The 13,096-nt window shown below is 36.7% G+C and overlaps 1 protein-coding gene and 1 non-coding gene across 16 annotated transcripts in view; one reads left to right on the top strand and one right to left on the bottom strand.

Annotated features, from left to right (window-relative positions):
- Usp54 (ubiquitin specific peptidase 54) overlaps positions 1–13,096 on the top strand; it is a 137,018-nt gene that overhangs the window by 64,782 nt on the left and 59,140 nt on the right. For 12 of the 15 annotated variants that reach the window (XR_007108708.1, XM_047552335.1, XM_047552333.1 and 9 more), the window contains exon 1: positions 10,751–11,531. Coding sequence is in view for 14 of the 15 variants with exons in the window: in XM_047552335.1 (XP_047408291.1) it covers positions 11,385–11,531 (147 nt within the window). In the remaining variant the exon portion in view is untranslated. Of the gene's footprint in view, positions 1–10,750; positions 11,532–13,096 lie in introns of those variants that run through there. The other 3 variants (XM_047552328.1, XM_047552327.1, XM_047552329.1) reach the window with 1 other exon arrangement.
- On the bottom strand, positions 4,309–4,415 carry LOC124986067 (U6 spliceosomal RNA). Its single transcript, XR_007108968.1, has one exon. It is a non-coding gene; the product is annotated as a U6 spliceosomal RNA (small nuclear RNA).

Genomic DNA, 13,096 nt, shown 5'->3' with positions numbered 1-13,096 from the left:
ATGTGTTTTCCATTATCCATGCTTCATTCAGTATCATATTATTTAATCTCCAGGTGTTGGAGTAATTTTTGTTGTTTATTTTGTTGTTTATTTTGCATTGATTTCTAATTTCATTCCATTGTGATTTGGTAGAACATAAGGCAGTATCTCTATTTTTTTGCATTTCCTAAGGGCTGCTTTGTGGTATAACATATGGTCTATTTTCGAGAAGGTTCCATGTGCTGCTGAGAAGAAAGTGAATCCGCTCGTTGGTGGATGGAATATTCTATATATGTCTATTAAGTCTAGGGTATTGATTGTGTTATTGAGTTCTATGGTTTCCTTGGTTGGTTTTTGTTTGGAAGATCTATCTAGTGGTGACAGCAGTGCGTTAAAGTCACCCAGAATTATTATGTTGTGGTCTATGTGATTCCTGAAATTGAGAAGGATTTGTTTGATGTACAGGGATGCACCATTGTTTGGGGCATAAATATTTACTATCATTATGTCTTGCTGATTTATGGTTCCCTTAAGCAGTATGAAATGTCCTTTTTTATCCCTTTTGACTTACTTTGGCTTGAAGTCCACTTTATCTGATATAAGGATGGAAACCCCCGCTTTTTTACTGAGTCCACGTGCATGGTAGGTTTTTTCCCATCCTTTCACCTTTAGTCTGTGGATGTCTTTTTCTATGAGATGAGTCTCTTGCAGGCAGCATATTGTTGGGTCTTTCTTTTGAATCAATTCTGCCAGTCTATGTCCTTTGATTGATGAGGTTAGGCCATTAACATTCAGGGTTATTATTGAGATATGATTTGTATTCCCAGTCATTTGGCTTATTTTGGTTTTTAATTTGGCTTGGTTTCTCCTTTGAGTGATTTTTCTCTAAGGTAGTTCCTCCCTTTGCTGACCTCCATTGTTGTTTTTCATTTCCTCCTCATGGAATATTTTGTTGAGAACATTCTGTAATGCAGGCTTTCTGTTTGTAAATTCTTTTAACCTTTGTTTATCATGGAAGGATTTTATTTCATTGTCAAATTTGAAGGTTAGTTTTGCTGGGTATAGGACTCTTGGTTGGCAACCATGTTCTTTCAGAGCTTGAAATATGTTGCTCCAGGCCCTTCTAGCTTTTAGAGTTTGGGTTGAGAAGTCTGCTGCTATCCGTATTGGTCTCCCCCTATGTGTAATCTGTTACTTTTGTCTCGTGGCTTTCAAAATCCTATCTTTATTTTGTATGTTAGGCATTTTCATTATAATGTGCCTTGGTGTGGATCTGTTGTGATTTTGTGCATTTGGTGTTGTGTAAGCCTCTTGTATTTGAGTTTCCATTTCATTCTTCAGGTTTGGGAAATTTTCTGATATTATTTCATTGAATAGGTTTTTCATTCCTTTGGTGTATCTCTCTGTGTCTTCCTCAATCCTGATAGTTGTTAAATTTGATCTTTTCATGATGGCCCATAGTTCTTGGAGATTCTGTTCATGATTTCTTATCATCTTCTCTGTTTGGGCAACTTTATTTTCAAGATTAAATATTTTGTCTTCATTTTCTAGGTTCTGTCTTCCAAGTGGTCTAGTCTTTTGGTGATGCTTTCCATTGAGTATTTTATTTGATTTATTGTTTCCTTCATTTCAAGGATTTTCATTTAGTTGTTTTTTGAAATCTCTGTCTTTGTTGAAATGATCTTTTGCTTCCTGCAGTTGCTCTTTCAACTGCTTATTGGTATTATCATTCATTGCCTGCATTTGCTCTCTTATCTCATCCTTTGCGTCATGAATCATTTTAATCATGTTTAATCTGAAGTACTTTTCTGACCTTTCTTCTATCATACTGTCACTGGATTCTATTAATATAGAATCTAGATTTGTTTGGATCATTTTCTTTCCTTGTTTTTTCATGTTTTTCGTGTATCTTCCCCTCTAGCAGTGCAAATCTGGGGTATTGCAGTTTCCCGCCATAGGCTTATAGTGACCCTATAGGTTTCCAAAACCTTTTCTTTAAGGGGAGATCAATATTAACAATGTCCATTTCAGACAGTATGCAACCCAAAACCAAATATCTCCCATGAGTATGTTTATATTTTCATAATAAACAGAATGAGTTCAATTAGTATCTTCAGTATAACAAATATATTTGCAATAAGGTTTGCAGTATCTAATGGAGGACAAAGAGGATGTGGAGGGGTGTAGGATGTAGCTGTTAATGGGGTAAGAAAAGAATATACAGAAGTTCTAGATCATAGAAAGAGTGAGAGTGTAATAAAAAGAAGTCGGTTTTACCAGGCAAAAAGGGAGAAAAAGACTCAAGGGAACAGGTAAACAAAAGGAAAAAGAGAGCTAGAAAAGTAAAGAAATAAAACTTAAATTTTTTCAATAAGGAGAAAAAAGAAATCTACACTATAATAGTCATATAGTATTCAAACCTCCCAGTCTTCAGTAGCCTGATGTATGAGAGTTACCTGACAATGAGCTTCTGGTCCCCAGCAGGCGTCTCAGGATGGGATTTACCCCATCTAAAGATGGGAAATACAGCTTCTAGGATTATCCAAGATGGCTGCTCTTGCTTCCAAATGTGTTGGCAAATAGGGAGCTGCAGCTTGGGTTTTGGGCGTGGTTGTGTGGAGGTCCTAGAGGTTTGGTGCAGTTGGTCCGGCAGGGGTCCGGGATGTGGGGTGTTGTCGGTCTGCTTGCGGGGTGCAATCAGTTGGTATGGGTGTCCTGGTGGTGGGGCGCAGTCGGTCGGTCTGGGGGTCCTGGTGGCAGGGAGCAGTCAGTTGATGTGAGGGCCCCAGAGGCAGGGAGTGATTGGTCCGGTTGAGGGATTCTGGAGACGGGGCTCAGTCAGTCTGGCCAGGGGTCCTATAAGTCCTGGCTATTGTCTCAAAATGGTGGCAGCCACATGTAACCAAACCTGCAGTTACTGTGACAGTGAACTTCCAGGCAACAGCAGGCAGCTGGTGGTCAGTCTACTGACTGCTGTCAGACAATTGGGAGGTGAACCCTGGGCAGTGGCTGATGGGTCGGTGAAAGGGAGGTGATGGACAGGCAAGCGACAGGCAAATGGCCCTGTAAAATTTTTTTGAGATAGGATGTTGTCACCCTACGTTACCCACCCAGATGGGTCTTCAACATGTCATTCTCCTGTCTCAGCCTTTGTGACAGGCATGTGACACTCTGCCTGGCTAGAATATGTTTTGTTTTGTTTTGTTTTGTTTTGTTTTTGGTACCAGGGGTTGAACCCAGGGGTGCTTAACCACTGAACCACATCTCAGTCCTTTTTATTTTAATTTTTAATTTTGATATAGGTTCTCCTAGAAAAAGATCTAAAAAATCTTTGTCAGTTTACATAAAACTTCCTCTTCTTCCTTCTTTTTTTGGCTGTAGAGTTCTGAGGTTGGTTTTGTATGCGTATGTATTGCTGTGATTGAACCCAGGTTCTCACACATGCTAGTTAAATGCTCTTCCACTGAGCTACACTTCCAGTCCCAGGTTCTGAGTTTTGCCAAATGCATATAAGTAGTTACATTATCACCATAATCAGATGTGAAACAGTTCAAGGACTAGGGTTGTGACTCAGTAGCGGAATACTTGCCTAGCATATGCATAAGACCGTGGATTCAATCCTTGACACTGCAAAACAAAACAAAACAAAACAAAACAAAACAAAAAAGCGTTATAGAACAATTCCAACACTCTTATGACCCCTTTGTGATCAACTCCTTACTTCACCCAGCTCACGGCTTATTTGGTTTCTGTTACTGTAATTTTGACTTTTCCAGAATGTCATATAAGTGAAATCATACAGTATATAGCCTTCTTTTTGCAGTGCTGAGGATTGAACCCAGGACCTGTACATGTTTGACAAGTGCTCTACCACTGAGCTACATCCCCAGTCCTTATTTATTTTTTATTTTGAAACAGTCTTACTCAGTTTTTGAAGGTCTGGCAGAGTTGCTGAGGCTAGCCTCAAATTTGGAATCCTCCTGCCTCAGCCTTTTAAGTCTCTGAGATTACAGGCATGTACCACCTCCCTTGGCTATATCAGTATTCTTTCCTTTTTATTGTTACATAGTAGTCCATTATATAGATGTACCATTCACTAGTTGAAGTACATACATGTTGTTTCTAGTTTTGGGTGACTTTATACATAAAGCCACCATAAACATTCATGTATAGGTTTTGTTTGAATATGTTTTCATTTCTTTTGGGTAAAATATTTAGGAGTGGGATTGCTCTATCATATGGTAAAGGTATATTTAATATTAAGGTAGTTAGTCACTACCAACTGTATCATTTTGCATTTCTTTTTTTTTTTTTTTTTTTTTTTTTTTTAAAAATATGGAACGCTTCACGAATTTGCGTGTCATCCTTGCGCAGGGGCCATGCTAATCTTCTCTGTATCGTTCCAATTTTAGTATATGTGCTGCCGAAGCGAGCACTCATTTTGCATTTCTATCAGCAATTTAGGAGAGTTCCAGTTTCTTCGATAACTATAAGCAGTTGTTGTTATCAGGTGTTTAATTTTTTTGTTTTTGTTTTGAGATGATGTCTCTGTTGCCCAGGTTAGCCTTCAACTTCTGGTCTCAAGCAGTTCTCCTTCCTTAGCCTCCAGAGTAGGTGGGACTACAGTCCCAACCACCATGCCTGGCTTAAATAATTAAAAAAAGAATTTTGTTTTAGTTGTTGATGGACCTTTATTTAATTTATTTATATGTGGTGCTGAGAATCGAGCCCAGTGCCTCACTCGTGCCAGGCAAGCATTCTTCCACTGAGCCAAAACCCCAGCCCTGGCTTAAATTTTAATTTGTTTTGGTCTTTAGTTGTTCTAATAAGCATATAGTATGTTTTTATTAATAAGTATATGGTATGTTTTTAATTTCCATTTCCCTAATGACTAATAATTTTGAATATCCATGTGTTTATTTGCTCTCTATCTTTGAAGTGTCTGTTCAGGTCTTTTGCCCATTTTTTTAAAAATTGGATAGTTTTTCTTATTAAGTTTTGAAAATTATCCCCCTGTCCCTCCCCCCCCCCCCCACCACACCACATATACACACCACTTTGGATATGTCATTTTTCTATTTTGTGATTTGCAAATATTTTCTTTCAATATTAGGGTTGTTTTTATTCTTTGTTTTCTTTTATGGATAATACTTTTGTTGTATTTAAGGAATCTTTGCCTAAGTAAAGGTTATACATTTTTCTCCTGCTTTCTTCTAGATTTTATAGTTTTCTGTTTTTCATTAAGAACTATGATCCATTCTGAGTTGTTTTAGTGTAAGATATAGGTGTAGTTCTTGCCTGTAATCCGAGACCAGGAGGCTGAGCCAAGAAGATTGCAAGTTTGAGGTCAACCTTAGCATTTTAGTGAGATCCTGTCTTAAAAACAAATGAAAAGGACTGGGGATGTAGCTCAGTGTAGAGCACTTCTGGGTTTAATCTTCAGTGCCTTTTCCCCCACAAAAAAGATGTTGGGTATGAGTCAAGGTTTAGTTGTTTCTTTCTTTTTTTGTGCCAGGGATTGAATTCAGGGGTGCTTAACCATTGAGCCATATCCCACAGAGTCTTGTTCTGTTGCTCAGAGTTGCCTCAAACTGGCAATTCTCCTGTGTCAACATCCCAAGTAACTTGGATTACAGGTGCACCACCACACCCAATTTTGTGCATGTGGGTGTCCCAATTATTCCTGTATCATTTGTTGAATGTGCTTTCTCCATTAAATTGTCTTGTTTTCTTTATCAAAAATCAGTTGACCAAATAGGGGGTGGTGATGCATGCCTGCAATCCCAGCAATTCAGGAGACTGAGCCCACCTCAAAATTGAAAAAATAAAAAGAATTGGGTTTGTGGCTTAGTGGCAAAACACTCCTGGGTTCAAACTCCAGTACGAAAAAGGGGGAAAAAATCAATTGACCATAGTGTGTTAACAGAATTTTTAAAACGTGGGGAGGGGTGCTGGGGGTGTAGCTCAGAGGCAGTGCTTGCCTTGTGTGGGGCCTTGAGTTCATTCTCCAGTCAGGCGTGGGGCAGGGAGGCTATCTTTATGTGGTTGTCTTTAAAGGGAAAGAACTTATGAAAAAGAGATATTTGAAAAGTAGTAACAGTACAATAATTTACATAGCCATTTCTGAGTGTCAGACATTAACACTTTGCATATATTGATTCATATTTAAATCCTCACAATAACCCATAAGATACTGTAGTTATCATTTGGAATTATTGATGTGTGAAGTATACCAAGGAATTCGGGTAATTGGGCTGTTGATTTTACCAGTACAGGTTTTTTTGCTTTTGTTTTTGTTTTCTTTTTTTTTTTTTTTTCCTTTTTCCTTTTCTGGGCAGTGCCTCAGGCATGAAAGGCAAGTGCTCTATCACTGAACCCTTACAAATCCATAGCCCTTACAAATATGGTTTCTTGAGTAATTGCTGCTAAGTAGTAGGAGAAACTAGAAATGTGAACAACTTCTGGTTAAACTCTTTGGATATCTCAGTGTTGTACCTTTGACTTTTCATTTTTGAATTACCCTTAGCTTTAAAAAAAAAAAAACTTTCTCCTACTCCAGCCTTACTTTCAGCTTTAATCACTCAAAATGGAACTACTATCCCTTATTTAGAAACTGATATACTTTTCATGGTTTTTCCATTTGAATCATTGATGAGTTGAACCTTCTTAAATGTACCTGTTTTCCTTGTAATAGGCTCAGTTGTTTCCCTTTTAAAGTTAAGCTTCATATTTTAAAAATAATTGTGAAATTCAGTTCTTTCTCCTAGAATATAGTTTGCGGACATATTTCTTATACTTTGTGAGGTCAATTACACAATTATTTTTATGCAATTAGAAAACCTGTTGGGGGCTGAGGTTGTAGCTCAGTGGTAGAACGCTTGCCTTGTGTGTGAGGCACTGGGTTCGATCCTCAGCACCTCATAAAAATAAAATAAATACAATAAAAGTATTGTGTCCATTTACAACTAAAAATATTAAAACAAAACAAACAAACAAAAAAAAGGAATAAAAACTTTTGGTAGCTTACAACATGCTGGTATTCAAAAGTTCCCAAAACAAAATTTACCTTTCTATCTCTAGTCATTGGGGCTCATTCATTCAGTGAAATCATTATTTTTTTAAGTTTTATTTTAATTTTTGTACCAGGAATTGAACTTAGGGGCATTTAACCACTGAATCATATCCCCAGCCCTTTTTTTTGTATTTTATTTAGAGACAGGGTCTCACTGAATTGCGTAGGGCCTGGCTAAGTTGCTGAGGCTAGCTTTGAACTCTTGATCCTCCTGTCTCAGCCTCCCCAGCCACTGAGATTATAGGCAATTCCACTGCACCTGGTCCTTTATTTATTCTTTGTTTTCAAATTATTTGACAATTTCATTCCTCTGCATCAAATCTGAACCACTCTGTATAATAGATATTCTGCCTCTGTTTTACAGATCCAGAAAACTTAAGTTTGGGACATTTAGTAATTTGTATGGGATTATACATACCACATAGTAAAAATGTAGAAACTGGACCTTGTCTTCTGTCTTGGAGTTTAGCCTTAAGTCCTCATATTACTCTGCATCCTTTGTTTTTTACAACAACTTGTACCTTATACTGTATTTTGAGCGTTCTCTCTCTCTCTCTCTCTCTCTCTCTCTCTCTCTCTCTCTCTCTCTTTTGAGATGGAGTCTTGCTGTGTTGCCCAGGCTGGCCTTGTGCTCCTGGGGATTCTCCTGCCTCAGCCTCCCAAGAGGCTGGAATCACTGGGTGTATCACACTTTGCTCTGAGCTTTTCATGGAAATAGTATTCAAACTTTATTCCATTTTATTTTATCTGTACTATTTTGTTCTTGTCTTTTTTCTTTTTGTATATAAATCTTTGTGAGTGTGTATATGTGTAAAAATGTATTTCCTTCCTTTCTGAACCATTTGAAAGTGTTGCAGACATGCTTTTTTATGCTGGAATACTTCAGTTTTTCCTGAAAAGTTCTTTTTTTTTTTTTTTTTTTCAGTTGCAGTGGACCTTTTATTTATTTATATGCGGTGCTGAAAATCTAACTCAGTGCCTCACACATGCTAGGAAAGTGTTCTACCACTGAGCTAAAATCCCAGCCCTGAAACGTTCTTTTTAGGAGCAGATTGTTAGAGCTATATAGATGAACTATAATTTACTTTTTCATATATCTTTGGTAGATGGCATTGGAGAACAATTGTGCTCTTTGGTGCTGAACCTAGAATTAAACATTTCATTTTAAGTGAAAAAAAATTTTTTGTAGTTGTTGTAGATGGACAGAATGCCCTTATTTTATTTGTTTATTTTTATGTGGTGCTAAGAACCTCATACGTGCTAGGCAAGTGCTCTGCCACTGAGCCACAGCTCAGCTTAAGTGAAATGTTTTTGTCATCAGTATTTATTTAGTCCATTTTTACTAACTCTTCTGCCTTTGTTCTTTTTGGCCATCACCACTAGTTTCTGACACACCCAGAACAAGTGTGAGAACTTACTGCCTTACCTACATAATGCTGCTATTCAGAACCTAAGAATCCTTTTTCTGCTACTCTTTTCCCCTTTGCTCCCGGTACTCAGGTGTGTGTCATAGGGCAGGCTGAGTTTCAGTAAGCTCTTAATGTGGATACTGGAAACCCCATCTGCCTGCCAAGTTCTTTTGGCTCTGAGCAAAGTAGAGGCTTGGTACTTGTCATTCCTTTGCAGCAGTTGAGCTGAAGGAATGCTGTACAGCTTGTTTAAAGTTCCTTAGTGGCCTTCAGTGGGGTGCGTATAAGGGTGTAGGTAGAGGTGAGGGTCTTATAATCTGTGTGGGAGATGTGGGTTCCTTCCCAGTGCCATGTAAATCATTAGGCACATGGTAGACAAGTGCTTTATCATCAAGTTACATCTCCAGTCTTACTTTTAGCTTTAATCACTTGTAATGGGACTACTGTCTCTTCCTTAAAAATTGAGATATTGTTCATGTTTTTTTCCATTTGAATCATTGAAGAACTGACCTTGGTCATGAGTGCCTCCTTATGACTAACACTGTGGTAGAAGATTTTGGAATAGCATAATAAGATACATAATTAAGGGATAATGCATAGTGAAAACAATTCTAGCTCTGCCACTTACCAGCTTTGAATTAGGCAAGTTAATGTCTTATAAGCCTCACTTTATTCATCTGTAAAATCGAACTATTAATATCTACCTGATAGGGCTATCATGAAGATTAAATAAAGAAGTGTATAGTGTTTAGCAAATGTCTGACCTGGTTATTTTGTTTTATATAGTCATATTCAAGACATATGACTGATACCATATAAAACAAATGGAGTAATAAAAACATAATGACTAATATGACTGTGGTGTATAATTAAATTCTTGGTGATGTGTAGATTGTGAAGGTTATAGATAGTCTGGGAATTTAGAGAAGGGAAAGAACAGTTTTATGCAACCATCTAGTATTCTTGTGCCTCAGTTTTTCCTCTGGACATGCTGCCGATAATGCTAGGTTCTTTCCTAGAATAAGATTAAGATGTCAAAGTATTTTTTTTTTTTTTTTTTTTTTTTGGCGTGGGGGTGCTTTGTACCAGGGATTGAACTCAGGGGCACTCAATCACTCATATCCCCAGCCCTATTTTGTATTTTATTTAGAGACAGGTTCTCACTGAGTTGCTTAGCACCTCACTTTTGCTAAGACTGGCTTTGAATTCAAGATTCTCCTGCTTCAGCCTCCTGAGCCTCTGGGACTACAGGTGTGCGCCCCAGCTCCTGGCTTGTTTTTGTTTTTTTAAGTGCTGCACACAATGGGAAGGAAGTGAGAAACTTGAGGAACTTTAGAAATTTATCATTTAAAATTCTTAATTTTTTCCGTATGTGGACATGCAGCTAATAGGAAATCTTAAAAGCTAGAGATTAGATGATTTCCTTCCAGAAAGGTATTTGTTTTGATATTATTCACTATTGCTTCATGGGCATTTTATTTTATTGTAAACAAATGGGATACGTGTTGTTTCTCTGTTTCATGGGCATTTTAGTTGAAAATTAAGTTGGCCACAGTGAGCCCTTCTGGTATAATCTGAGGATTAAATGATTTGTAACTCAAATTATCTCTCTGATCCTCTGTTAGAAATCATTGAATAATAATAATAATAAAATCAATCAATCAAGGGGGGAGGGTGGGAGGAGACTTCTGTTTGGGTATTAAGAAATGTGGTTTACTTACCATGAGTGTTTCTCTGGGATGGGATATCTTCACTCACATCCAGATATCTACTTGTCCCTCCTACCTTCAGGCTTTTCAAAACCATACACATGGAAAACACCTTTTAAAAGTGCTTTACTCCAAACATCAAAAGAAATGTAATACTAGTTTGGAGCTTGCTTACTTGGTGATTTATTTTGTTTTGTTCTATTTTTGTTAGCCTGATTCTAGAACATTTGTATTTGTTTTTTAAACTGATCAACTTTCTTTTCCTTCAAGAAAATTTCAGAGAGATTTCCCAAGAAAGTAAAGCTGCTTACACCTTTTTTTTTTTTTTTTTTTTTTTTTTTTTTAAGTTTGAGTGTTTCTCTTTTTTTGCTGCTGTTGTTAGATTTTTTTTTTCCTTTTTCTTTTTTGGCATTGTTTGCCAAGGTTTCAAGTTTATAGTGAGAGGTGAGGCAACGTTGATCTTGGCAGAACAGTGCAAAGCCAGTAAAGTCATTAAGTGACGCAAGCTTTTGATTTTTTTTTTTTTCCCCTTTCTGTTGAAGCTCTCTGGCACAGCTGGCTATTCTAGTTCCAGAAGAGAAGAGACATTCTGAAGATCTGGTTGGGAAGCTAGAAGAAATTTAGGGCACATTAAAAGAAGCAACAGAGAATAACAACAACAAAAAATCCTTGATATTCCACACAAGCTTCTTAGCTTTGTGAGATCTTTGTCAGTTGTTCAGAACTTGAGTTTTTCAAGTAGAGGATGGTGGGACAAGGCAGTGGAGGGCAAGGAGGGTTATGTTGGATTCCTGCTTATCTGTCTGCCTTTCCTTCCAGTTGGAAAAATCTTCAGTCCATAAGAAGCATTATAAACAAAACTGAAGAACATGTCTTACCCTGATCTTGGATGCTGTTGGAGTTGAGGATTACATCTATTTCACCAGTACTTTTTGGAGGAAGTTCAAGGAAAATAGAACGAAGCTGCATTAATCCTGTTTTGTTACACTTTGAACACTGGGGCAAGTGAGGGATAGCACTATCATCTGGATCTAAGAGGCTACATGAATTTCTTGAACTACATATTTGATGTTTGGAAGTTTATAGAGTCAAAGTGTTTCAACATAAACTCACCAAGTTCTGGATTTCTTCCTTTTGAGGATTTCAGCAGATAAAAATTACCTGCCAAAAGGATACAAAGACTTCTGTGTGTTTTCAGGCTAAATGTGAACAATAATGTCTTGGAAAAGAAATTATTTTTCAGGGGGCCGTGGCAGTGTCCAAGGGATGTTTGCACCTCGAAGCTCAACCTCCATAGCCCCCAGCAAAGGCCTCAGCAATGAGCCAGGGCAAAACAGTTGCTTCCTCAATAGTGCCCTGCAGGTAAGGGTAATTTCTTTATTTTTAATGAACTTCAACTTTTGGTTTGCTGATGCTGTATTTCTAATAACTTTTAAATATAATAATTTGACAGTGTGAGGTCAGTAACATGAGATCATTTTTTTAAGTTCATCAGTGTGATCTTAGGCAGATCTTTTTATTTTTGGAATCCTAATTACTTATAAAAATGGGAATAATAATGATAATAGAAATAATAATTACTATAACTACTATTTACCCACTTAAATAGTGTTAGTTAATGGACCAGGTGATCTTTCTACTTGCTTATCAACTTTTTTCCTAAACAGTTTCTACTATTTCCTTTTTGAGACAAGATGTCTTATCGCCCTAGTTGCTTTTCTCTAGTACAGAAAGCAGAATTCTTTCTAAAAGTCAGAGACTTTTAGGTACATTGTTCATGTCTCATATTAATGTTCTCCAAAGAATGGAGTTCAGTCTTTGTCCATTCCTTCATCTTCTCTCAGCCTTCCTGTATTGGCTCATAATAAAGTTCTGGTTAAATATGCTTGAAAAGAGCTAGTGGAAAGCAAATTCCCTAAGGTGATTTTCCTAGATGTTCCCTTTTTCTTTTGCATTGCTACTTTAGTGGTCTCAGAATCTCAAAGCTTCTTCTCTGTCTGCTCTGCCTGTTCAGGCCCATAGAGTATTATGTTCATCTCCTCTGGTCTAATTCTTAAGTAATTACTTTCTCCTCTTTTCTTTCTGTTATTGTAAAAGTAAACAAAATTTGCTATCCAAGATAATTATACTTGTGTAAAATATTAGCACAATGCCTCAAATATAGTAAGAAAATAGGTTGCTATGAGATAATAAAAAATAACACAATGTATTTGCAATAAAGGATCCTGGACTGGAGAATTAGGAGACTTGGATTCTGATTTTAGCCCTTTTACTAGTTGTGTGAACTTGTACAGGAAACACTGAATTTCTCATTCTAATACAAGAATCTCGATAAGCTTATCTATATAATAAAAGTTTTATACACTTTTTCCATTTTCAAGTTTTTATTTGGAAACTAAAGAATCCTATGCTGTCACACCTATAGAAAGAACTTTAAGTATTTTTGCTAATTACTATAACAAATTTCAGACAGTTAGATAAGGTTGATTAGATTTTTTTCTCCCAGATAATACATAGTAGGTTTTTGAGTGACTTTATATATTGATAACACTTTTGTAATTTAGAAGCAGAAAAAATAAAGATTGATATAAACATGTTTGTTTAGCTCCTTTCTAGCCATAGTCTTGATTTTGTAATTGTTATTTTCTGTATGTCTTATTTATCTTGTCAATTGAAAGAATAATGCTAGATAAAACATGCTCTGTGTATGTACACATACATACATATTTCTATATCCATACTTAAAGGATGAGACTTTGATGATTTGGAATTCTATTATATTATGATCATGATACAAGTTGGAAATTAAGGTTGCTATGAACTATTATGCTAACTTTTGACATAAAATCTGTATTCACCACAAATCTGTTCAATCAATTACATTTGCTATAAAAAGGTGTTATTTGGGAACATAGTCTGTTTCAAAG

The sequence above is a fragment of the Sciurus carolinensis genome, chromosome 5, assembly GCF_902686445.1.
Source record: "Sciurus carolinensis chromosome 5, mSciCar1.2, whole genome shotgun sequence".
Lineage (NCBI taxonomy): Eukaryota > Metazoa > Chordata > Mammalia > Rodentia > Sciuridae > Sciurus > Sciurus carolinensis.
The sequence above is the reverse complement of the archived record's forward strand: the minus strand, read 5'-3'. Positions and strand labels throughout refer to the sequence as shown.